This window comes from Stenella coeruleoalba (assembly GCF_951394435.1).
Source record: "Stenella coeruleoalba genome assembly, chromosome: 5".
In the NCBI taxonomy this organism is placed as follows: domain Eukaryota; kingdom Metazoa; phylum Chordata; class Mammalia; order Artiodactyla; family Delphinidae; genus Stenella; species Stenella coeruleoalba.
Window position 1 is genome coordinate 70,802,535 of NC_137150.1, and position 25,696 is coordinate 70,828,230.

The window sequence follows — 25,696 nt, forward strand, 5'->3', positions numbered from 1 at the left end:
AATAAAAATAAAAATTTCACCAAATAATAAAAAATAAATTTCAAACCGGGGATACAACATTCTATTCAATAAATGCAGCAATGAAAGTAATACATGTTATATAGCCATTCAAATATCTATATAGTCAGTTAAAGAAAAAGTGTTCGGAAAGTGCTAGTTGGAAGTACGTGAACACACACACACAAGCACACACACACAAAGGCTAAATCAGAAAAAGGACCAAAAAAAAAAAAAGTCAGAATATAAATCCCAAAGAAAGACAGAAAGGTTTTGTTTCAATAAAGTAATAGCCCATATTGAATGTTTTTCAACTCCTATTCCATTTTTATAACGATAAGCAAAAACAGACTTGCAATCTAGTCCTGACATGTTACCAGAAAAAGAATTTTTTTTTTACTCAAGCTCAAAAACTTCTTACATCTTACCTCAACAGTATTTCTCAACTCTTCATCTGTCCTTCTCCTATAACCACCCCCTTTGATCACACCTCTAAAAATCTGCCAAGATTTCCATTTGAAGGAAAAAATAAATAATTGAATCTTTCCTTTGTTTAGCTAGGGGAGAAAAAGAGGCACTATTCAAAGGAATCTGACAGGGGAGGTGGATGGCTAGCAGATTTAGATAACCACCAAAATGAAAAAAATCAATAAGGATTTCAACCAAGAATGGAAAACTCAGGGATTCATTTTGGAGAGGTATGAGTTTCTAGTAGACTGTGCTCTCAACTCTGGGATTCTCCTGGCATGGTCAGTGATTCCTTAGTGATCGTACTGAAGTGCAAGGAATGCTCTTCACCAGAAGACAGCTAGCTATCAAAACAAATTCTGTGTTGGTGGTGACTGGCGGCTGAGGGAGAATGTTCCACAAGTTAAAGAATTAGCTTCTATTTCAGATGCTGCCACAAAGCTATGTGAACATCGAGTCATTCAGAGTCAAATTATTTTAACTATAAAATGGGGATATGGTGATGATCCTGGAGGAAACAGTAGATTTAAGTTATTATTACATACATCCCAGCTATGGCATCACAGAATTGTTCTTCTAATGATACCAGTTCCTTTTGATGGAATATGGCATCAAAATAAGGCACCATAAAGGATTTCCTTCATATTCCCCTTAGCTAAGTGACTCAAAAATAAAAACCTACATGGAGTAAATAAATCCGCAATACTTGTCCATGGCTCTGATATATACCTCTCTTGTTCCTTCCTCAAAAATACTAACCAGGACTGCCTGATCTATAACACAGATTTCAAGTCTTTCGTACTTCTATTCCCTCCTTCCTTACTCAGTTACTTGTCTTTCAAAGGCCACCTTATTCTGCAGGGCCTCTAGGTATCTGCTCCAACCAATTCAGGCATGGCAGATGAACAGGCAAAAGATACATAGGCCTGGGCTTCCCTGGTGGCGCAGTGGTTGGGAGTCCGCCTGCCGATGCAGGGGACACAGGTTCGTGCCCCGGTCTGGGAAGATCCCACATGCCGCGGAGCGGCTGGGCCTGTGAGCCATGGCCACTGAGTCTGCGCGTCCGGAGCCTGTGCTCCGCAACGGGTGAGGCCACAGCAGTGAGAGGCCCGCGTACAGCCAAAAAAAACAGATACATAGGCCTGAACAGGAAGGATACTGGCATGTCAGTAATAATGCCTTCATAAACTGAGAAAGAACCTGGATTTCACAAGCAGTAAATTATAGGGATCAAGTAAAAAAACTGTAGCAAAAATTGAAGCCAGATCTCAAGAAATCACATCTAGTTAAGAGAGAGTGCTAGAACTAAGTCCGTAAGATCATGGCCCCTGAAATGATAGCATAGTCAAACAAGAAAATATAACTGGGCTAAGCTAAAGTTAAAAATGGGTAACCACAGGCTGAAATAAGGTTTTACTTAGATTAATCTGAACCACTAGAAGACAGCAAAAAACTCTATAATGCCTTAAATGCCTAAGATTGAGGTTAATTCTTAAAAATAATCACCTCAAGATAGACTGAATACATTACACTGTTTAGATATTGAGAAGAGCAACTAGCAGGTCCCAGTGAAGACCTGTTAACTGTCTATTGTGCAGGACAAAAGGAAAGGCTAATTAATGTCAGCTCTAGGAAAGCCTTAACCTTTTCCCCACTCTTTTCCATCTATATTTATACTTTACATTGTATATCACTTTATACAGTAATACTTTATTTCTGTCATTTCTTACTTTCTTCTCTACTTTTCCTTCTTTACTACATTCCAAGATCAGGGGACGTCAATGACAGAAAGACAGACAGACAGACAGGATGTGAAAATCACAAAGTATGTATATGTTGACTTTCCTGTTCCTATTGTATTTTCCGGGAGGCATGTTTTAATGACAGCATGCACTTCTGTATGTACTGACAGACATGCACAAGCTGCTTATAGTAAAGACAAAGGTTTTGTGGCTATATTTCTACTAAAATATAAGTTTTAACACGTTTAAAAAAAAAAAAGTCCAGCCATCAACAACTGAGCTTATTTAAATCAATTTGAAATTAAATAGGAAATCAAAATATTTGAGCCTTTAATTGTTTTGGAAGTTTCCCAAAATAACTTAAAAGATGTGTTTAAAAACTAGGCAACTAATATTCTCTTTCTCTTTCTTAATTGGAGAAGTATGGATAGGGTGGATTTACTTAGACCTCTAAATTAACTTTCCTGGTGCAGCTTGTCTTACTTATTATCAACCAGTCTGAACACCAGTTTTCTTCATGTAAAGAAAGTTTTGTTCTTTGATAGATGTTTTAGCTACCCCTGGGCATGCTCAGTATTTCCTTAAAATTTAAAAATATTGAACTAAAAGTAATAATTAAGGTTGATATACATGTTTTAAGTTCACCTTATAATAAGGTAACTTAAGTTATGAAGTTCTCTTAAAAGTACAGTGATAAACCTTCTATGCAAGGCTTTTTGTCCCCCATGGTTTTAATATGACTCTCAGTCATACAGCCTCCATTTATTAGATAAGAAATATCAGTTCTTTTTAAAAAAGAGAAAAATCAGATTTCAATTATTATCAGCACTTACATTTTTAAACAGTCTTACCTGTCCAAAATATAAAGTAATAAAACCTTCCCTACAAATCAGAGGATAGAAGTAAAGACTAAATAAGAAAACATATGTGAATATGCTTTGTTAACTCTAACATGAGAGAGAGATGTGAGTAGCTATCACCCCTGTAACACACCAAAACCTGTGGCCTGACATTCTGCCAACTAGAACACTGGCATTTCTTTACAGCAAAAGAATAACTACTACTCATCCCAAGATACTGCAAAAGTCTACAGTTTTATGTGAAAAAAAATTTAAGTTATTCCATATATTAATTAGTACAGTCTCAAATTTTTAAAACTAGCAATTTACATACAGTGAATAATTTTTCCCCCCTAAAACCCTAATTGTAATCAATCAAAATATGCTATCTCCTATTGCCACAGGCAGACAAGCTTACATAGGCACAAGCCTCCATTCTACTGGTCCCTTAAGTGTGGTGGATGCAAAGGTGACAGAAATGAAGAATTCCAGGTGAACACTGGCTGGAACAGTGTCAAAAATGAGAAAAGACAGCTGGTGCTATGCAGACCACCCAGAAGGAAAGTATAATACCCACTGTTCCAACTGAGGAACCTCTGTTCCTGCTTCTAATTCTAACTCTCCTTGCAATGGGCTGTAAAAATAAAAGTTGGAGCCAGAAGTAATAGGATGTGAAAACCAGGAATGTTTAGAACTGCTGGCTTTAATTTTAAACTTAGGGTGGCAGCTACCATGAGAATAAAACAAGACAGTAAACATCTAAATCACTAGGTTCATTCTATTTGTGAAGATCTATTTTACTTTGAAAGGACAGTTTTAACTCTACTCTTGCATTACTTTTAAAGAAGGGAAGCAGGATGGGAATCACAATAAATGCCAAACTTACAATTCTTGTAGCAAGGTTGCCTGAAGGGTTTTCCTTTTGAAAAGGCAATTGCCACTACGAGGTACTGAAAACTGGAGATAAAAAACACTGTGGTATTTTCATAATTTTCTATATTATGTCTATCAGGATTGGTTTCATTGTACGAATGTGAAGAATTCCCATATAGGCTTCCTGTTGTATTAAAAGCTTCCTGTGTACTAAAACACACACAAAAGATTTTATATTAGTAAACACAATATGTTTCCCAAAGGAAACCAGTTTTTCTTTCTAGTCACATTCCAATCAATTAAAAAATTACAAGAAAGTAAGAAACTTCATTAATTAATAAGCCTCTCTTACTTAACCCTTTCCCCATTCTTTAAATTTGGGGAGTAATATTAGCATAGTAAAGGTAAACAGACCTTGTGTAATTGATTAAAATAATGTTATCATAATTTGTGAACTGGAAAACACTCTGCCCATAAACAAATAAAAGACCCACTTAATAGCTTTACTTAAATTTTTTTAGGTTTTAAATGTCGTTTCCCAAACTGGGGATAGAGAAGTTAGGAACACAAACATTCTGGGTTTAGAACAGACCCTAGTGATTAATTTCAACTTTCTTATTTTACAAATAAGGAAAGCAAGGCTCAGCAGCAAATTACGAAACTGGTCCAATGTCCCCATCTTGGTAGTGATTAGGACCTGGCCTGACCACCTTCCTACAGATAAAGTCAAATACAGGCCAAATTATTTAAGTGCTTAGTCAAGCTGCATGCAATTTTTACATAAATTTTAAACTTATTTTTGCATGCATATATATTACATACATTTTACACATACTTTTTAATGGATTGACCAACTTACTCTGAATGTGGATGCGATTCCTTATACCACGTCTGCTGCTTGACCCAAAAAAACCCCAAAGATTGAAATCCAATGCAGATGATAATCTGAGACAAGACGGAGAAGAGAAGAGCCCCAGATATAAGACCTGAAGGTGGTCTTTGTGCCACAAGTTCCTTCCAGGCAGGATTTAAACTCACTACATTGAGAAGAAAGAGAGGAAAGGTTTATATCTAAATTCATCTGTCAGATTCATTTGGGAACATTTAGGAAAAAAAAAACCTGTTTTTCTCTAACAAATATTTAGCATGAAAAATGTCCAAAAAACAAGCCAGATGCTATACATATCTAAATAATCTGTAAAAGTAAACAATTTAGGCTTTTTCAAAAATGGCTCAGGAGTACTTTTTACATTAGTCTATTGAAAATCAAAGGAAACACTAGTACAAGTAAAAAGAATAGTAAATATTAGCATATATCATCACCACCCTTGTATGTTTATTTCTGAATCTTTAATTGCAAAGCTACAGCTAAAATAATACATATTTCCTCCTCTTAAGAAGATATTAACAAAGGTTTGAAGATATATAAACATAACAGTAACATAAAAAAAAAAGGCTCTGATCGCTTATTAAGGTGTTCCACCAAGTTTCTCCACTGTAGTGTTTCTAATTTTTCTCTTTGTAATTAATAAGTAATTTGTAGAAAGATACTAGGACTGTGTAAAAATCCTGTTCCTTATCAACTTTCATTCACTAGTTGTAGCATCCACTAAAGACTGTCAAACTCAGTGGTTCTCAACCAAAGTGATTTTGGCCCCCAGAGAACATATGGGAATGTCTGGAGATATTTCTGGGTGTCACAAATGGGGGAGTGTTACTGGCATCCAGTGGGTAGAGGCCAGAGATACTGGTAAGCATCCTATGACACACACAATAGTCCCCCACAGTGAAGACGCAGCCGGCCTAAGATGTCAGTAAGACAAGGGTCTTTCCATAGTATAAGCCAATCATTCCTTCTGTATTATTAGTTAGCATTTTACAGTAAGGAAGAGCTTTCCCTTCTCTCCCAATCACTTATTTATTTCCACTATGGACTTATGAATTTTCATTTGATTAAATAGATCATATCTCATTACCATTATTATTTATTTTGATGTTAACATCACCAATACTGAAACAAATCAACATCTTGTCTCCTTATATGATGTACTCAGGAGGACACAGCATCACTTCTTTGGTATTCCTGCCAAGAATGCATAGCCTGAGTCTAATGAGAATACATCAGACAAACTCGGGTAACTGGATTATCTTCTTTCATAAATGTCAACGTCAAGAAGCTCCCCCCACAAAAGGCTGACATACTATTCTGGATTAAAGATGACGAAAGAGATATGATAACTAAATGAAATTTATGAGCCTACACTAGATCCTGGACTAGGGGGGCAAAATAGGTATAAGGGACCTTACTGGAACACATAACAAAACCTGAATATGGGTATGGATTAGGTAAAATTCTATCAGTGTTAAATTTCTTGATCATTATAACTGTGTTTAGCTGTATAAGAAAATGACTTTGTTTAGGGCAATATATACTAAAACATTCAGAGGCAAAGGGTCATGATAACATAAACATATTGTCAAATATTTCAGAAAAAAATGGAGAAAGAATAAAACAAACGGGGCAAAATATAAATAACCACTAACAAAAGAACATACTTACAGGGAAAATGGAGAGATATGCACTGTGTTACAACTGTTCATGTAAATTTACCAAAGTTTAATAAGCCACATCAGAATTTCATATGCTTTAAAAACAATAACAAAGCAAAATACTCACTTGTAAATACCACTACCAAAATGATTGCCAGATCAATGAAGAGAAACTGGAAGTCTCCTAGGTTACTTAAGATCTAGAGAAGGGATTTTTTTAACATAGTTAGTGTTCAGGAACTATTTTTATAGCACCACTTTTATACCATTTCCCCCTGGTTTTATTAGATTTTTCCTCCCTGGTTTTAAATGACAACTTCAAAATGACACTTGGACATGCTTAAAAATTGAACAGATTTGCCTTTAAATTAGTGAAATATAACATATTTGCAAAATTCAATTTAATATATTAGTATAAAAAGTAGCTCCAAAAAATTCGTTCAATAAAAACTTTAAAAGTTTTTTGGCAAAAAGAAAACACAAACTTCTACTCACAAAATTTAGACATTCTTGAAAATTAGTATCCTGAAGCTTCCTTAATATCTAACACCACCCCGCCTGATACTTTCCACAAATGGTAAAAGGGGATAGTTTCACAAAGACTCCTTGGGATCTCACCAATGTTCATTTAGAGAAAAATCTAAAGTGAGATCACTTCAACTACAAAACCTATGGAGTACCTAGGGATATCACTTGTTTATACAAGTCCTAAAACTACAGCTGAAACATCTTTTCTCATTCTGGCCCTTCCTTATAAATGGATAGCAAAGTTAACTGCAATTCTAAAGTATGTCACACCTTGACATTTTGAAGAGTTCTTAAAAAGATGTCCAATCTGCACTAAAGGCAAAAAAAGAATACAATCATCTTTCATTCACAAGGCCGAATCCACAGTTAAGGAAAATGCTATTCCAGATTAATGAGATTTTCAATTTGCTACTCAAAATATAGTAAACGAAAGGAATATTTACAGATGCTAGTTATTTAAGTTCCACAATTAATGGATGCATTCAAACTGAAATATATATGCTCAATATCTTAATTTAAATACCATCTCTGTTAGCAATGTCAGTACTCACAGAATACAGTAGAGTAACACTGAAGTACTGTATAATGCTGTACAAAGCCATAAATTTAAACACACAGAAGGAAGTCATTAAAGCAGCACGGCCTTCCCTGTGAAAACAAATGTTGGCATGTGAACAGAAGTTTTCTAAATGCCTCCTCCAAACCACAATTATATCTTGACAGATGAACATCAACATTCAACCGTTACAACAAAGCACTTTTCTACCAAAAGAACTTAGCCAAAGCAGAACTGGAAGAAATGAGCAGTAGCAATCAATCTGTTGCTAAAGAGTTATAGATCAAATACACTAACATACCATTAAAACAAATTCAAATTACTTTCTATGACTTTTTTTTTTTTCTATATTCTTAGAGCAAGCTACAAAAAGATAATGGGAAGTTTTTCAATGTATACTACCTGATAAGGTTTGGCACACAGGAAATACTAGGAGTTTTGGAGGTAAAGGGAGATGCCACCGAAGCCTCGAGCTCTGATAAGGAAATGCCTCCATGTGCCCTCTTCAGAGCCTAATGGTTTGAAGAATAAAATTACTTGCGTTTTGTGCATGTGATTTAGGCCACAGAAAGAACTACAAATCACAAAATCTATACTTACACCACAATCATTTGCCCCATCACCGCACATCCCAACAAAGTAACTAAGAAACAAAAATTATGTTAAGATTTTGATTAATTTCTAAAAACATACAACTTTTAACTTAAGATTTCCTCCAACACAGTATTTTGAAGAGCTGACAGACCCCGATTCCCCCAGTGGGACTAATGAATTTTTTCATTACAATGACCACAGGCATGCTGCTTTGCGAACAGCACCAGCCTGCAAGTCAAATGACCTGGGTCACTGCTCCAGTACTGTCACAAGATGGGCAACCATTAGTTTATCATTTTGGCATCTCAGTTTCCTAATGTTTAGAGCAAAGACTGGGCCTGCCTAGTCTTTAGTACGCTTACTTTTAAGGCTATCAGTAAAGATTTCTCCCTTAAAAACTTGAAACATAATTAGTTACTAAAAGTATAACATCACTTCTATCATTCAAGAGTGAAGGATATCCTCATGGATATCACCTAGAAAAGGAATGGTGGATATTGTACTTTACCTAAATAAATAAGCAGATGAGCCTCTTTTAAAGAGGCACTTACCTATCTTACAGGTGACAAGTTTATATACATGAAATATTAGTTACTTTTCTTGTTTTGAAAACAAAACTACAATTCAAAAAAAACAGGGAATTCCCTGGCGATCCAGTGGTTAGGACACTGTGCTTCCACTGCAGGGGGCACGGGTTCGATCCCTGGTCAGGGAACTGAGATCCTGCATGCCTCGCAGCAGGGCCCCCAAAAAAACCAAAACAAAAACAAAATCCACCAATACTTACTCTACATTTTGCAGTGCTTCTACTAACTGTGTCTTCTGATCGGGTGCCATACGAGCAAACACAGTGCCATGTAGCATCAACTGGAAAAGATATAAATTTCTTCAAAATACTGTTCACAGTGTATTTGTATGAACACATACATAACCCAAATCACTAACCTTAGGAACAAGGTCTTGAAAATGTTCCAGTATCACCGAAAATGATTTTCCATTCATTGCAAAGTGATAACGAGTCACCTGAAGATCCTCTAAGTTATCATGGACCAATTTAACTGGAATAGCCTGTGTATAAGACATTCAGAACAATATTTAGCCAAACCAAGTAACACAATCCTATTTTAAATATATTTGATCCAAAACTAAATTCTTTCATTTGATGTTTTACACAAGACAACTGAATGTTTAACATTTATTGAAAGTAAAAGAAAATTCAGTTTTAAGGTAATCTGTCTATATTGTTTATTTAAAAAATAAAACTTAAGGAAGGCTAAATATCAGCTTCGGTTTGAAATGATCCATGAGCTAAACATTATGGATCACTTGCATCATTCACCACTACTTTTAAAATAGGATAAGTATCTGGGATTCTTATACTTTAAAACTGTGCTTCTCAACTTTGGCTAAATATCAAAATTTAAACACTGAGAGACCTACATCTGCCCCAGTCCGAATGAATCAGTCTCTGAGGAGATGGCCCAGGCTTCTGTTTTTGTTGAGTTTTTGTTGTGTTTTTAATGCACATTTTTTCAGAATAAATTAAAACAAGCAAGTTTTGTAAAAGAAAATTCTACTTGATATTACCTCTGAGTCAATTGCTGATGAATCACTACTCTGTGTTAGGGTGTCTGCATAATGCCAATTTATCTTGGCAACTTTCCCATCCTTTGGAGGTAATGCTTCAGCAATAATAACTTTATCCTGAGGTAGTATCATTCCACAGTCTCTGGCCACAGAGACAGCAGTCAACATGTTGTCACCTAATTTTCAAAATATTGAAAATACATTAACATTACAACAGAAACATGAATGCATTAAACAACAAGAATCTTACTGAGAATCTACTACAGTCCCCATTACTGGGCTGGGCAAAATGAAGTCAATGTAGGTCCTTACTCTTGGAGTTTAAAAATAATAAAATCAGGATATATATATATATCAAAAGAAGCCTCAAATAATTCAAAAGCACATAGATACTAAATATTCAGAACATTCTCACCCACAATTTTTAAAGACAAATACAGTCTCAATCTTTCTGAGTCATGGACTAGTGGTACCCATTCAACGCCTGGCACAGTGCTCAATAAATATTGTTGAAATAACCTGGGAGTGACTGGTAATCTGTTCAAGAATATGAGAGTAGCATCACAGAAAAAACTGAGTTACAAAAGTAAGATTACACAAAACAAAAAGATAAGCAAAGTAACAAGAATACAATCTTTATAAGATATAAAGAGAAGCAAGATAGACAACTTCTCAGTCACGAAAGGAAAGAACTAAAGACACTGTAAAGACAAGATCAAGAGAGGAAAATGCAGATGTACAGGAGAAGCAGGCAAAGGTCTGGGGAGCCCACTGCTACCAGAATGGAAGGGCACGATTGTCTCTTCCTTCAATTCCCACACACTATTTCCAAGCGTGTCTTCCTATGACCTGACAGATCCTTGAGACACAATGCCATATTCTGTCCGGGGCAGGAAAACAAGGGCCAGTGATACAGACAAAGTGCTCTGAAGCAGGATCATGAGAACCAAGAACTGCTGGGATGCTAATAAACTTGGTTACTTGAGCTATCTGGTAATAAGTATGGTATTAGATGGATCTCAGAGTCTAAAACATAAAAATGTACACAAGCTTTTTCCGTATGTCTTACTGTACACGTAAATGCCATAAAGTGAATATCTTAAATGTGATTATTTGCTAAGAAAAAAACACTTTAAGAGCTGCCACAATTTCATATGACTAAGAAAGGAATTATCTAATATTATCCACAGTATGATAAACTGTTGATCATAACAGTATGATAAACACCAGGAGAATCATTTAGATGTAGCAGTCAAGAAAGAAACCAAAAAATGGCTCTTTTCACTGTTACACACAAACAATGATAAATGTACTATCTTATATATAAAAATATAATTATAACAAATATCTATTAATCATTTTCCATGTATGTGGCACAGTTCTAAAAATTACAGACAGTCTCAAAATAAGTAAATCATATTCTTAACCCTCAAGAATCTTATATTCTAATAGAGAAAACAAATCTACAAATAACTAACACAAGGCAGAGTAAAACAACTGCTATAAGAAATATATGATTAAAGAGAGATAACAAAAAAGAGCAGTTAAATATTTACAGTGTGCCTTTCACTACTGTATTATACTTATATACAGATTTGCTAGACCTCCAAAGTGTATTGTAAAGTTGTCCTCTATCTTGGAAAAGTATTCAGAGCTGAAATAGGGCAATGTAAGATGGAGCAACTATATAATAAATTTAATTACCTGAGTTATAGGATAATAGTGTGGTATTAGATGGAGCTATATATCAACAGTAATAAGTATGCTTTTATAACTAACTCATCATTCCTCAATATTAGATAACCTGAACTCTAAGAGTCATACTCGATTTTTTTCTGTGTCCTTTTATAAAGTCTAACCTGTGACCATGACAGTGCGAATGTTGGCTTTATGCAAATCTTCAAGTACTGCAGGGGTTTCTCGCTTTAATTTGTTCTGCATTATAATTAATCCCATAAAATCCATGTTGTTCTCAATGGCATCTCTGCAGAAAAAGAAATTTTAACATAATGATTTAGTCAAGAGAACAAGTATTTGTTCATTTTATGTTGATAAGGCAATTTAAAATAGCCAAAAATTATACATTAAAACATTTTATATGCTGAATAAACCATAAATGTATAAGTTTATGAGTTCAATCTCAATGAACTTAAATCTGAAAAAACAATTCCCAAGAAATACATTTTGAAATTAAATTTTACCCTTGAAACATGGGCATATAAAGATCCTTAGGAAATGTATACCTTTGTCTAAGACACTAAATACTTCTAGTACTAAGGAATATTCATCTTGTATCCTACCTACAAAATGAATGACCATAAAATATATCTATTTTTTACCATTCCCCATCGAATATACTCTAATTTAAATGTTAAGAGAAAAGGAAAAACTGTACACAGGCACATTCAATAGTTATACTGGATTCATTATCAAGTCTTTGAGGAATTTTATAAAACTCTTGATCAAATTCTTGATGCTGGAAGCGTGATACAAAAACTATTAGTAGTCCAACAATGAGATCTACTCAGGATCCAGAGATGGGTCTTTCAGAATATTAATATTCAATAGTTATCAAGATGCTATTTCTTCAAATAGTTGATCATCTACTGTGCACCAAGTAGTACACTCATCACTGGGAGGTCAAAGATGAAAAGGCATGATCTCTACTCTCAAGACCCTTTTGTGGGGAAACAGACACGCAAGCAAAGGGATTATGCAAAAATAATATGTGCTTCAGCACTACAATGGAGATGAAGTCTGTTCAGTGACAGCTGCATTCTTAAAAAATCTAAAGCTATCAAAATTATATCACAGAAATATTCTTTTCAATAGTGAAAATGGGGTTTGAAGATGGGGCCAAAATTTCAGACTTGCAATAACCAAATGGTTTTTCTACACAAAATTCAAAATAAGGGTGCTTAAGTAAACAGCGACAAAATCTAAACATCTTTGAAATTTATAATTACACAATGAGTGGTAAAGATATTAAAAGAATAGTTAGAAAACTTAATATGAATTATCCTGCTGGTGGTAACAGGAGAAATAAGCCTTGAAGCCTGAAAATGCAATTCAAAGCACAAAGCTGTACCGATGTGAAACTACTGGGTCAAAGCTCTGTAACCATTTTCCTCTGAGGTTCTAGTTTCTGGCTGCAGCTGGTTTCCTAACTCTCCCAGGAATGATACAGGTCATGGAAATCTTGCCCTCTAGTTAATGAACAGTGCAATATTCAATTCAAGATATACAGGTTCAAGCTGTAAGAGAAATGCCAAAACCTGTTCCTACAGGTAGAATGGAAACACAGAGAAGATCCTGGTTGAAAGATGAGGAAGGGGAGTAGAGAGAGAGAAGGGTTGATAGGGAGGGTAGGGTATTCTGCACAGACGGAACAGCCTGTCCAAGGCACAGAAGGATGCCTGAAAGACAGGCTCAAGAACCATAGGCAACTCAGTTCTCAGTCTTTAAGGTGGGGGAGGAGAGGTGGTAAAAGGCAAAACCGTAGAGAAAGACAACCCTTCATGTTCCCTTCGTAGGAATTAGGGTATGATATTTTACACGTGTGGCTCCCAATCACACGTATGCATGCATCAGATCATTTGGTTGCCGCTGTCTTTTTTTTTTTTTTTAAACGTCCCTGCTTAGACCAAATTCCCCCAGTATTCTGTTTTAATAGGTAGAATTCCTAAAGTTGTTTTTACTTTTAGTTATTATTTGGCTATCCACTCCACTCCTTTAGTCCTCATCCAGAAAAACAGGATTGTACTATAAACACTGTCCTACCCTTTTCACATAATGCGCTTAGAATAATTAACAGAAGTATTAATACTTCAGGATTTAACCACTATCATATCATGTTATTTATACTATTTAAATTTGAACCTTATGCTCACATAGAAATATTTCTTTAGGCTGGATTCCTAGAACTGCACTTGCTGGGTCAAATTGTATAAGCAAGTTGAGATTTTGATCGGTACTATGCATGTTATTTACAATAGTGCAGTAGCAGTATGTTGTTAAAATTTTCTCAAGCCTTCTCTAACACTTGATATCATCAATCTTTTCAATTCTGTAAACCTTAAGAAAGAAGTCATGTCTTGCTGTGGTTTAATTCTGTAGTTCCCCAAGACTGAAGTGTCTTATCACTTTCATGTGTTCAGTGGCCATTTGCATGTCTTTTTCTGATAATTAGCTGTTTGAATCATTTACTTTTTTTTTTTAACTAAGTATGTATTCTGTTGTTTATTTCCTGATTCATATTCTTGCTTGTGAACTCCGCCAGTAGATGATGGGGAGCTATTTATAAGAATTCCAGGTAGAAGACTAGTATTAGATTTGAATGTTAAAGAGCTCTCTGTAGATATAGTGTGGTACACAGATTAGATATAGGAAAGACTGGACTAAAGAGCTGAGTCCCTGAATTAGAGACAATGGCAGCAGGGCAGGGATGTGAGAAGAAAAGTCTGTTTGATAGGCAGAATTAGCAGGATAGCCAATAAATATTTCTTTCTGCTTACAAAATGCTAGGTACCCCGTGAAATATTCCTAAACAAAAGTGTTATCTTCAAAAGGTCGGTCTGTTATCAGTTATAGTAAAAGTGACAATCCTTGAATGTGAAACCCATAGCTATAACTGGAAGTAAACGTGACACTGGTAATGGCCATCTGACCTTTGCGGGTGAGGGTGGGAGGGTGTGGTTATTGTGACTCATGATACTTGGTTTCAGCTACTGGGCAAAAGCAAGTACAGGTGACCCTTGAACAACACAAGTTTGAACTGTGTGGGTCCACTTACACACAGATTTTTTTCAATAAATACTACAGTACTACAAAATTCACAGTTGAATCCGTGAGGCAGGTCCTGGAGCCAATCCCCTACAAATACCAAGGAGTAACTGTAGATCACTGGGGAAAAATAAACTTCTGTAGAATTATGTTTACCAAAAACATAATTATGTTCCTAAAACATGCCTGACACATAGCAGGCACTCAATAAATATCTAACAAATAAACTAAAAGTAGTTCCAGAGGGACTTCCCTGGTAGCGCAGTGGTTAAGAACCCGCCTGCCAATGCAGGAGACACAGGTTCAAGCCCTGGTCTGGGAAGATCCCACATGCCACAGAGTAACAAAGCCTGTTCTCACAACTACTGAGCCTGCGCTCTAGAGCCCGCAAGCCACAACTACTGAGCCCGTGTGCCTAGAGCCTGTGCTCCCCAACAAGAGAAGCCACCATGATGAGAAGCCTGCACACCACAACGAAGAGTAGCCCCCGTTCGCCACAACTAGAGAAAGCCCGCGCGCAGCAACGAAGACCCAACACGGCCAAAAAATAAATAAATAAATATTTTAAAGGTAAGGTAGCTTTAAAAAAATAGAAGTAGTTCCAGAGAGTTGTACTTTTATCTCAACTGCCTAAAACAAACATTGAACTGTTACATATTTGCATATATCCAATAAATATTTAATAAATAAATAGTAATTGAATATAAATTATTGTACAAGACTTTTATAAACATAAGTGATGCTTTATTGGAAAAGCTGTAGAAAAACCATTCACCAACCTTACCTGCTAATATTCTGCACTTTATGCCATGTCAGTTTTGACTCCAATTTTCTGTGTGCAAGAGCAATCACACGGAAGCCCTGTTTGGTGTAATTTTCTAAAACTTTTTCAAAATCAACAGGAACTTTTAAGAAGGAGAAAATAAAGGTCATTAGTAGGATTGTGACTACAAGCTTACACAAATAACAGAATCTCACTCAAAGCCTAGCTGCTTCCTTACCTGTTTCAGGTTTACAAAGACTGGCAATGACCTCCGGCGCCCCTTTCACGTAGGCGTCCATCTTCCTGTCCCCTAGCACCCTCGCAACCACACTCATACGTTGCAAAGCAGAAGAAAATGGGAACTGGCGAACAATTCCTATCTCATAAATAGCCTACGTAATTTCAAAAGATGCACAAACCATTTATTATTTTTTAAGAATTAAAACAGATACACAAGTATATCTACTATACCTCAATTTTAAAAAAAAAATTTTTTTAAAAGATATACTTAGGTAACAAGTAAACATTCTTCACTTACTGGAAGTTCAAACAGCTCCTAAAAATAAAACAAGACGAAAAGAATAAAGTAATAGTATAAATTAAGTCCATTAACACACTCAAGCTAAAAAAATTTTAACTACACATCCACAAAACATTATTTGGAAAACAGTAAGGAATTCGGAGTATTTCAAAGTCAGGTTTTAAGATTGCTTCTTTACCACCTCCCATTTCTTAAAAAAGTATATTCTTGAGTATTTTAAAACATTCTGCTATCCTAGAAATATTAAAATATTAAGTTCTAACATAAACTAATAGGAACATATTTAAAAATTACCCTAAAAATAAAGCCTTTCACATATTATTTTTATTAAGTCCCAGGAATACAGATGCAATTTAAAAGTCTTAACCACCATGCATCTAAATCACAAGGCACTAAGCCACTCAGTATATAGGAAAAAAGTAATAGTACTGAGAATTGAATCTCAATGTTTTACACGGAAGGCCTGCAACACACCAGGTGTAGTTTCTGATAAATGCAGTAAACATATTCATATCTCTATTAGAGTTAGAAAAAGGACATGTGACTTCATCTTCCAGCAATATTTTAAAATGAGGACAAAATGTGAGCACCAACAGTATTATCTAGCTTAAAACAATTCTGCACCATTTCTTGGTTTCCTGCAGGTGTAGATTCAGGAAGCAGCTGTTTTGGGGGACGAACCACAGTGGGCATAATTCGATTATGAAGTGCTGTTTCCTCTTCAGTTGCTTCTTCCAGAATCTGAAAGGAAAATATTCAAAGTATTGATCCATGAAATTCATAAATTCAATTCACTGGTTCCATTTTAAAATGAAACATTACGGCTATCTTCAGTTAAGTTAAAAAAAAAAAAAGTAAAACAATATATAAACAAAGCTAGTTAGTTAAAGTCCTAGCAACTCATGGCAGAGGGAAGACAGAGATTAGTAAAGAAATAGAGAAAAACTTCTCTAATTTTGCTCCTACAACCAGTTGAGTTTAAAGACTACTTCTGCAAGATAAAGAAGGTCCTTGCAGTTCCAAAAATTGTCAGTCTATCATCCAGGGATTCCTTTCTGCCAACAGAAGAGGATTCAAAAATATGTGGAACTCAGATACGGTTAGCAGAACCACTGGGTCAAGAGCACTCTGAGGAACAAAGATGTGAATTTAGTTTCCCCACCTTGAATATGTCTAATTAAAGTACTACTATCCTAACTCCTTGAAATTTAATTTTAAAATATTTCTGGTGAAAAATTCTATCAAAAACTTGTATTAAATACACGCACATGACAATACAACTAATTTGGCTCTATAAGTGAAGGAATCATCAACGGGAAAATGAAGGGGAAGAGAGCTGTGTCCAATTTACACAGTTCTTAAGAAACATTTTAACACCTTACATGGTATTAATCACATAAAATAATAGTAGTGCCCAGTTATGTAAAAACATTCCATAGATACTCTGTGGTAAGATCAAGCATCAAAGCATCTCAGAGTCAAAAAAGCATGCTATTATACAAACTTACTTATTTAAACCCACTTTTTGAAAGATTCACATACAGAACAAAAAATCTACTGAAAATCTATTCAGTTGGAGAACGGCTTTAGAGAATATCAGAGATGAATCAGCTGTACTTTGTTCTACTCCTTATAAATGAAGTGGGTCTCCTTTAAGGAATTAAATTTAATGAGTATTTACTGTGGGCTTTCAGAAAGTGGCAGAGTACTTCTTCACTCATCTCCCTCCCTTTCAAAATACTAACAAAACACACAAAAAGAAACAACCCTGTAAAAGTAAACAGAAAGCAAAGCAAGGAGACTGAAACATATTGATGGATACAGCAATGAAGGAAATAGTAGCCCAGAATAAACACAAAAGGACATACAGGAGAGGTGGGAACATTTCTTATCAGCCAGAATAGCTGAGCAAAGCAAAAAGAAACAAAAAAACCCCCCAAAAAACCCAGAGTCATGCTCTACAGATACGAACTACCTACCTGAGAGGAGGAAGGGCTGCTAATATGAGGGGCAGCATTCCAGAGTACTGCATGTGCAAGCATTGGGGGAGTGGGCGGGGAAAGCAACCTAAAGACTACTTCTGCTCCCCTGAAACTGAAGAATGCCTGCTGAAGGGGCCCCACCCTCAGTACACAACAGGCTCCCCCAGTCAGCCTTCCCATTCAGGGAAGACACTTCTCAGGCAAACAGACCAACATACATATGAACAAGGATGAAAACCTTGTTGCAGCTACCCAGAACTATCAAATCAGACCCTCATTCTTAAATATAAAAGTACCATCAAGATGCATAATGAAAACCAAAAGCATGAAGGAGATGTCAATGACACCTCAATTTTTTCTAAAAGCATAAAGGAGAAGATTAATATAGGAAGCGGGGGAAGAAAACCTGACCCAGAGAAAATTAAAAATTCAGAAGCAAGAAAGGAACTTTAAAAACAAACTATTATTACATCTATAAAAGAAGAACAGAGAAAACGAACCAGAGAACACAAGCGAGCACTCAGAAATTAAAATAATCAAGGACAAAACAAACAGAAAGAAGTGAACAGACAGAAACCTCTGCGCAGGCGTGTGTGCGTGTGTGAGAGTAAGGACACAGGAAGTAGTACATGGATGGGGACAAAAGAGCACTGAAGACACATGCCCACTCTATACTTCTGCCCTATGCCCAACGAACTGTGTCACTGAGATCTTCTTACTGACTTAGACCTACTGCCTCAAGATACTGATACCTGCTTTCTCTTGTAAACATGAAGCGGGGCCCTGAGCAGGTCATCCTCTATTAAAGGTCGTTTGAATGAGTCAATTTTACTAAAACAGACTTTTTAGACAATTATAAATATCTCTCCAGCGATGTAACTTTAGAAATTACAGGGCTTCCCTGGTGGCGCAGTGGATGGGAATCTGCCTGCCAATGCAGGGGACACGGGTTCTATCCCTGGTCCGGGAAGATCCCACATGCCACGGAGCAACTAAGCCTGTGAGCCACAACTACTGAGCCTGCACTGTGGAGCCCGCGAGCCACAACTACTGAAGCCCACGTGCCTGGAGCCTGTGCTCTGCAACAAGAGAAGCCGCCGCAATGAGAAGCCCGCACACCGCAATGAAGAGTGGCCCCCGCTCGCCGCAGCTGGAGAAAGCCCATGCGCAGCAACAAAGACCCAATGCAGCCAAAATAAACAAATTTTTAAAAATAAATAAATTAATTAAAAAAAAGAAATTACATAGTTCCTTTTATGGTACAAGACAGACCACTGTCAAAACAATGTGAAGAAACAATTCTTTGCAAGTTAATTTTTACTATTTTCCTAAAGTTAATTAATTGTACTTTAAAACACTGAACTTACCCATCCAATGGCTTCAAACATCTTCAAATCAAGTGGATCGCCAGAAAGCACTCCTTCAATTTTTGTAAGTGAATGACAAGTAGCCATACAAGCGACAAACTGAGACTTTACCAACATCTCATTGCAAACCTTTTCTTCTGGCAAAAGAAAACTATATAGAAAATTCACTGAATTAGATTCATAAATCCCAAGACTGAAGACAATAGTCTAACAGGACTTTTCAGGTTTTATTATTTTAAAAAGTAGAAATAAAATGTTTGCATTTATGCATGTATTAATTTTCACTATAGATTTTGACATTCAAAAACATTTTCTTCCATGAAAATTATTATACATGACTAAAATACACTATTACCTTAGATTCTGAGTAACTAGACCAGACATTAACAGTATAGAAAATGCTACATACTAAACAATAATTAAAACTCCTGCCTATGGACACATGGCAAATTAGAACACATAAAAACTCTCTTGTAAAAACATAAAATGAATGTGTAACGCCATTACCTTTCAAATGCAAAACTGGGCTCATAAGAAAGAAAAGGAAAATTTCAAGTGCCAGGAACAGTGAAAGGAAAACCAGAGGGGTGTGACCTTAAACAGATGCTGTGACTGTCTGGGGGAAAAGGAAGAGGGAGGAGAGCCATCTCAGTACCCTTAAGGCCTTGGGTTTTAATAACCACACGGGGAACAGGAGACAAAGTTGTGGCCACATACAAAGTGGGGAGTTGGAACGGAGAATATCCCTCTCACCTAAGACAGCCAGTGCTCTGGAAGAGCTACACCCTTGGAAAAAGAGTATACTAGAAAAAATTTACCCACAGACAAAGGCATAACTAAGAATAAGCTTACCTCTTTTCCCCCACCCAAAATTCAAGAAAACAGTTAATATCTATATAACATATTTACTATGCATTAGGCACTGTTCCGAGAACTTTAAATTTATTTGACTCCTCTCATCCTTATACCACAGGAAGGTGTTTTATTATCCCCATTTTACAGATGAGAAAACCGAAGCAGAGTGCTTAAGTGACTTGCCAAGTCACAGCATATAAGTGGCAAAGCAAGGATTCAAACACAAGAGGTCTGGTGTCAGTACGTAAACTCTAAACCATTACGCTACTCAGGATGGCATTTGGGCTTGAATGTATGTTACTGCCTGGCCTAGAAATCCCCAAGTTATGAAAGTAACATTACAGCTTATCTGGCACCACTGACACTACTTTTGGCCAAAGTCTAAACTCTCTAGAGAGGAGCTCCCACAACACAGCCACAAAGGAGACTCACAGAAAAATCCTGCTAAGGATGAGTCCATAATTTAAAAATGAACCAGGAAACAATTCTCACGACTCAACAGACAAAACAAAGACCGAATTAGAATCCCATAAACTTGAGATAATAGAATGGCAATCTGAAAGAATGCAAAGAAGGCATTTTAAAATTACAGACTTAGAAAAAGAACAAGACACCATGGCGGGGAAAAGGGGAGAGGCAGATTTGGAAAGAACCAAATGAAATTTCTTGTCCAGGGTATGGTTAGGATTCCCAGATGGAGAGAAAACAAAGAATGGGGGAAAAGCCATAATGGAACAGAAAAAGGCTGCAAATTTTCCAGAATTTAGGAAAAGCATGAATCTTTGGAATCTAGAAGCAAAATGAGTACCGCACAAAGAAAAAGATCATGGTAAAACTGCAGAAATCAAGCATAAAGAAGTATTTTTTTAAATAAAGTAGAAAAAAAATTACTAAAGAAGACTAAGACTTCTCAGTAGCAATAACAGAAGAAGTTAGGAGAAATGGAATAACACCTCCAAGGTGCTGAGGGAACACAGCTGTCAACCTAGGAATCTATACAGTTACACCATCATTCACGAGAGAGAACGAAACAAAGAACTACTAATGAATGTGGTTACAGAAGATGGCAATTTAATCCAGAGGAATGGGATACATGAAGCAACGGTTAGCAAAGGTATCCGTAAACCTAGGTAAATCCTTGCATGCAGACTGTATAAAACCAAAATCATAATCATAAAATGTTATGCAACAAATACATATAAAAAGGGAGGTGAAAGTAAAAGTAGTGTACAGTGCATGGGTTTTGGGGGTTTAGAAACTAATAAAGACTCCCATGGACTTTAGACTCTAAATATGAATATTAATAACTTAAGGACAAGTAGTAAAAGATTAGGATGTATAAATTCTGAGAAAATGAGAGAAATATGAGAAAATGTGTTTGGGAATTGGGGTGAGGGATGGTAGAAATAATTTCAAATATATCTGAAATCACAATAAATGTGAACACGATGGCAATAAATGTGAACGTAAAGACTGAAAAGTAAAGAGATAGAAAAAAAGATATAGGAGGCAAACATCAGGCAAGAGCAAGCTGGTGTAAAACTATACAAATATTAGATGAAACAGAATTTAAGGCATGATGCATCACTAGGGATAAGTAAGGTCACAATGTGACACGCTATTTACCAAGAAGATGTGACAGCTCTGACATGACATGAACCAAACAATAGTCTCTCAGACTGTATAAACCAAAATCCCACAGACTTTTGAGAGAGAAAAAATAAAAGTGGCATAGACACAGCTATAGTAGTAAAACTTTTAAGCATCAAAGACAGCAAAAACAAAGTAAAAAGATGAAACAGAGACTGGTGAAATATTTTTAATGTATAGTACTGAAAAAGATGATCACCCAGAAAATACAAAGGACTTCTACCAAGTGAATAAGATAAAGACAAACAACACCATTAAAAAAATTATGATATAAACTGACAATACAGAGAATGCTAAATGACCCTCCTTCCAAAAATGTGAAAATACGCTTAAACTCCAAAGAAACTCTGAACAAAGCCACAATGAAATACCATTTCATATCTATCCATTTGGGAAAATTAGAAGTCTGACAATGGCAAGTTTAGCAAGGATATGGAGCAGCAGGGTCTCTTACCCACTGAGGGAGAGAGTGTAGGTTAGCACCATCACTTAGAGAGCAAGTAGACAGTACCTACTAGAGCTGTGGCCATGCATGTGCGGTATGACCCAGCAGTGAAACTTTTAAGAAGCTGGTTTACTGAAACTCAACCACATGCTCACAGAAGTTGTATGCCTAAGAATTTTAATTGCGACACTGTGAAAGTGGAAGGAAAAAGGGAGAAAAAGTTAAACTGTACCTTAGCTGAAGAACAAATATTATGGTTTAATCACATAACAGCATACTAAACAACAGTTAAGATTAATAAATTGGATCTATATATATCAACATGGATGAATCTTGAAAACAATGTTATGAGGCAAAAAAGCAGCAAAACACATACAGTACATAACAGTTGTGTATATTTATTTATAAACAGATCTTGTTTATGGGTAGATATATATGAAGTAAAAATATAAAAACATGCAAAGATAACAATACAACTTCAAAATGGTGGTAGGGATAGAAAAAGGGATAGGTTAAGACTTTAGCAATATCTGTAATGTTTTAAATCTTTTAGGAGATCTGAAGCAAATATGGCAAAATGTCAACTGTATAATCTTAGTGGTGGGTACATAGCTATAATATTACTTTCTATATGTTTGAATGTTTCATATATTAAAATATTTATTAAAATTAACTAAAATAAATGATCAAGTCTAGCTAATAATTACCGTGTATTTTCCACTCGTTGAATCCCCCAAAGATCTAAACCATCTTCAGTAAGAGTTCCAGTCTTTAAAAAAAAAAAAAAAAAAAGCACACATTTACAAAATCATGAAAAGCTATGCTGCAACTACATAATGGAGTACAATACAGCTATAAGATGGGGAGGGGGATAAGTAAGATCTCTGTGCATGTACTAACAGAGTAACTTGCAGGACAAAAAGTGAGGAAAAGTGTGCAGAACACTCCCTATGGTGCGGTTCCTCTTTGTGGGTGGGGCGGGGTAGGGGGAGATATGTGTGGAATAGTATACTTATGTACTTATAGTATTAAATGGTGGAACAATGCACCAATCGACCTATCAATCAATGAAGGATGCCAACACAAGATGGGGAGATTAGGGCATAGGGAGCCAAAAAAGGGAAGAGCAACAAGTTAAATGACATCAAGAGGTGCAATTAGGCAAATTCAAGATATAAATAACCTGGTTTCCTCAATAAGATGACTGGGAAAGAGAGGCAAGAAAAGCAATGGTCACAGATTAATTATAACTAATGAAATCCTTATTTGGATTCTGGCTGAAAACACAAATTGTAAAAATTTGAGATATTTTTGAGAAAGGCAGAGCAACCTGAATATGAATTGGATATTAGGTAATACTAAGGAACTGTTAATTTTGTTAAGTGTAGTAAGCAGTGATAATGGTAGTGTGGTAAGTTCTGTTAAAACATTATCTTCTAGAGCTATATACCGAAGTATATGGATGAAATAACATATCTGATGCTGCCACCTTCAAAATGAGGGGATAGTGAAATAAGACTGACAAAATGTTGGTAACTGTTTAAGTTGGATAATGGGCAAACGAGGATTTATTATACTTGCATCTTTTTCTCCACTTTTGTGTCTGCTTAAAAATTTTAAAAACATTTCCAAAAAAGATTAAGCAAAATTTTAAGTAAAATTTTCTGAACAGATTCATATAAAACACAGTCATGGGATATGACTTTTTTTTTCTCTTAATAAAATACATCTCATATTTTTTTCTTTAATAATGAAGATGCACAAAAATCAAATTCTTATCATGTTAGTCACCCAGAAGAGACAGATGGAAAGTTTTCTGACCAAGGTTTAATTCTCTAAACTTTTAGGAAAACTAATTTCAGGTGAGGAAAGAAGAACCCTTTGTAAGAGGCAAGGTATATTTCACACAGGTACAAAATTTGTCATTTTCACATAAAATCATATAATCAGTGTCTTTCATAATTTTGTAACACATTCAATGAAATCATAGAGCAAACACTAAATGTATATACTTTACAGCAATAACATTCCAGTAACTATATCTGTATAGAGCCTATTCTGTTAAAAAGGTGAAAGAGCAGATAAATTTTACTACTACTACTATAAGGCATAATTCTGGATATGAATGGTAGATCTGGGCAAATAAGCAATATCCAAAGTATTAAAAATTGAAAAAATAATGAGAAGAAATAATACAAAAATGATGCATGTGCCAAATAAGTTAAAAGAGAAAAATGAGAAGAACATTTCTTTTAAAACGTGTGCAAATTAGATGATAAAGAATACAGAAACCATTAATCTAAATACTTTAGACTTAAAAAGCTACAAAGTGACCTTTGACAATGATTATTGACATTGAACCAACCTTGTCAAAGCAAACAAGATTCAGTTGTCCACAGATGTTTATCCTTTGGGGACTGATACAGAAAATGCCCACTTTTTTCAGTCTTCTTTGGGCATACACAATGCCAGCAGTCATTGCGGCAGGAAGTGCAGGCGGCACAGTAATTGTAATGATATCAAGAGACTCGATAATTATATCCCCAACTTCTACCTACAGTTAACATAAAAATAAATGTCAGACCCCCAATATTAAATATTTATTAACCCAATGGGGGTATTTCTTTAGTGAAAAGTCTATAAACCATTTTTAATCTTATATATAATAAGTGTGTATGTATATTCATGTATTAACTATCTATAATTTTTTTCCCTTTAGACATTCTGCAAAATGGAAAGCTCAATGAATTGTCAGTGGACTGTGGGAATGAGCTATTTTTAAAGCTAATTCTTACTTTAATAGCCCCATATACTTCATACACTACATACTTCAAAGTCAACAAATATTATCAGATATTGACTCTTAACTACTATGCTAGTCTCTATAGGGGATAGAAAAAAGAAATTTGACAAGGTCCCTTAGAAATACCTTCAATTCAGTAATCACAAGTAATTTTAATGCTGTATATACCAGAGGTTAAAAAAAGAAAAAATAAAGCTTTTGGTGAGTATGGGATCACTCCTCCCTCTTTTAAAGTAACCAGAGAGCAAATAAAAGATCATCTAAACCAGAGCTGATCAAAACTTTCTGCTTTTATGGTGATGTTCTAGATCTCTACCTTCTAACATAATAGCTACAAGTCTCATATGGCTTTTTTTTTAAGTTAAATTCATTTAAATTAAATTAAAATTTTAATTTTTCAGTCTCACTAGCTACATTTCAAATCTTCAAGAGCCACATGTGAATCAAACTAAGAATCAAACTCTATTAAGGGTCCCATGTACATACCTCATTTAAAATGCTATTGATAATAGTGTAGATAAACCCAATGCCAGCCACCGCCACAAGACACAGTAGAAATAAGTAGGCATCTCTGTAGAGTTTAAAATCAGTTGGTTTGGGATACAATATGGAGCGGACAAGCTGTCCTTTGGAAGTACTAAATCCTTTCAAAAAAATTAAAGAATAAAATGATTATATAGTATTTTTATAAGAAAATGAGAATTATCTCTCAAAACAGAATCTCTTATTAAGCATTCGATAGGCTTCAAATGTGCTAAACCATGCAAGACAAGA

General features: G+C 35.5%; 1 protein-coding gene across 5 annotated transcripts in view; it reads right to left on the reverse strand.

Moving 5' to 3' along the window:
• Window positions 1–25,696, reverse strand: part of ATP13A3 (ATPase 13A3) — a 77,365-nt gene that overhangs the window by 16,108 nt on the left and 35,561 nt on the right. For all 5 annotated transcript variants that reach the window (XM_079923093.1, XM_079923091.1, XM_079923092.1 and 2 more), the window contains 18 exons: window positions 25,409–25,566; window positions 24,485–24,673; window positions 22,827–22,888; window positions 19,170–19,320; window positions 16,445–16,561; window positions 15,818–15,835; window positions 15,518–15,671; window positions 15,301–15,421; window positions 11,594–11,718; window positions 9,735–9,910; window positions 9,093–9,215; window positions 8,935–9,014; window positions 8,154–8,196; window positions 7,956–8,065; window positions 7,549–7,645; window positions 6,597–6,669; window positions 4,779–4,956; window positions 3,933–4,129 (listed from right to left, as the gene is read on the reverse strand). In XM_079923093.1, the coding sequence (XP_079779219.1) occupies window positions 3,933–4,129; window positions 4,779–4,956; window positions 6,597–6,669; window positions 7,549–7,645; window positions 7,956–8,065; window positions 8,154–8,196; window positions 8,935–9,014; window positions 9,093–9,215; window positions 9,735–9,910; window positions 11,594–11,718; window positions 15,301–15,421; window positions 15,518–15,671; window positions 15,818–15,835; window positions 16,445–16,561; window positions 19,170–19,320; window positions 22,827–22,888; window positions 24,485–24,673; window positions 25,409–25,566 (2,172 nt within the window). The remainder of the gene's footprint in view (window positions 1–3,932; window positions 4,130–4,778; window positions 4,957–6,596; window positions 6,670–7,548; window positions 7,646–7,955; window positions 8,066–8,153; window positions 8,197–8,934; window positions 9,015–9,092; window positions 9,216–9,734; window positions 9,911–11,593; window positions 11,719–15,300; window positions 15,422–15,517; window positions 15,672–15,817; window positions 15,836–16,444; window positions 16,562–19,169; window positions 19,321–22,826; window positions 22,889–24,484; window positions 24,674–25,408; window positions 25,567–25,696) is intronic.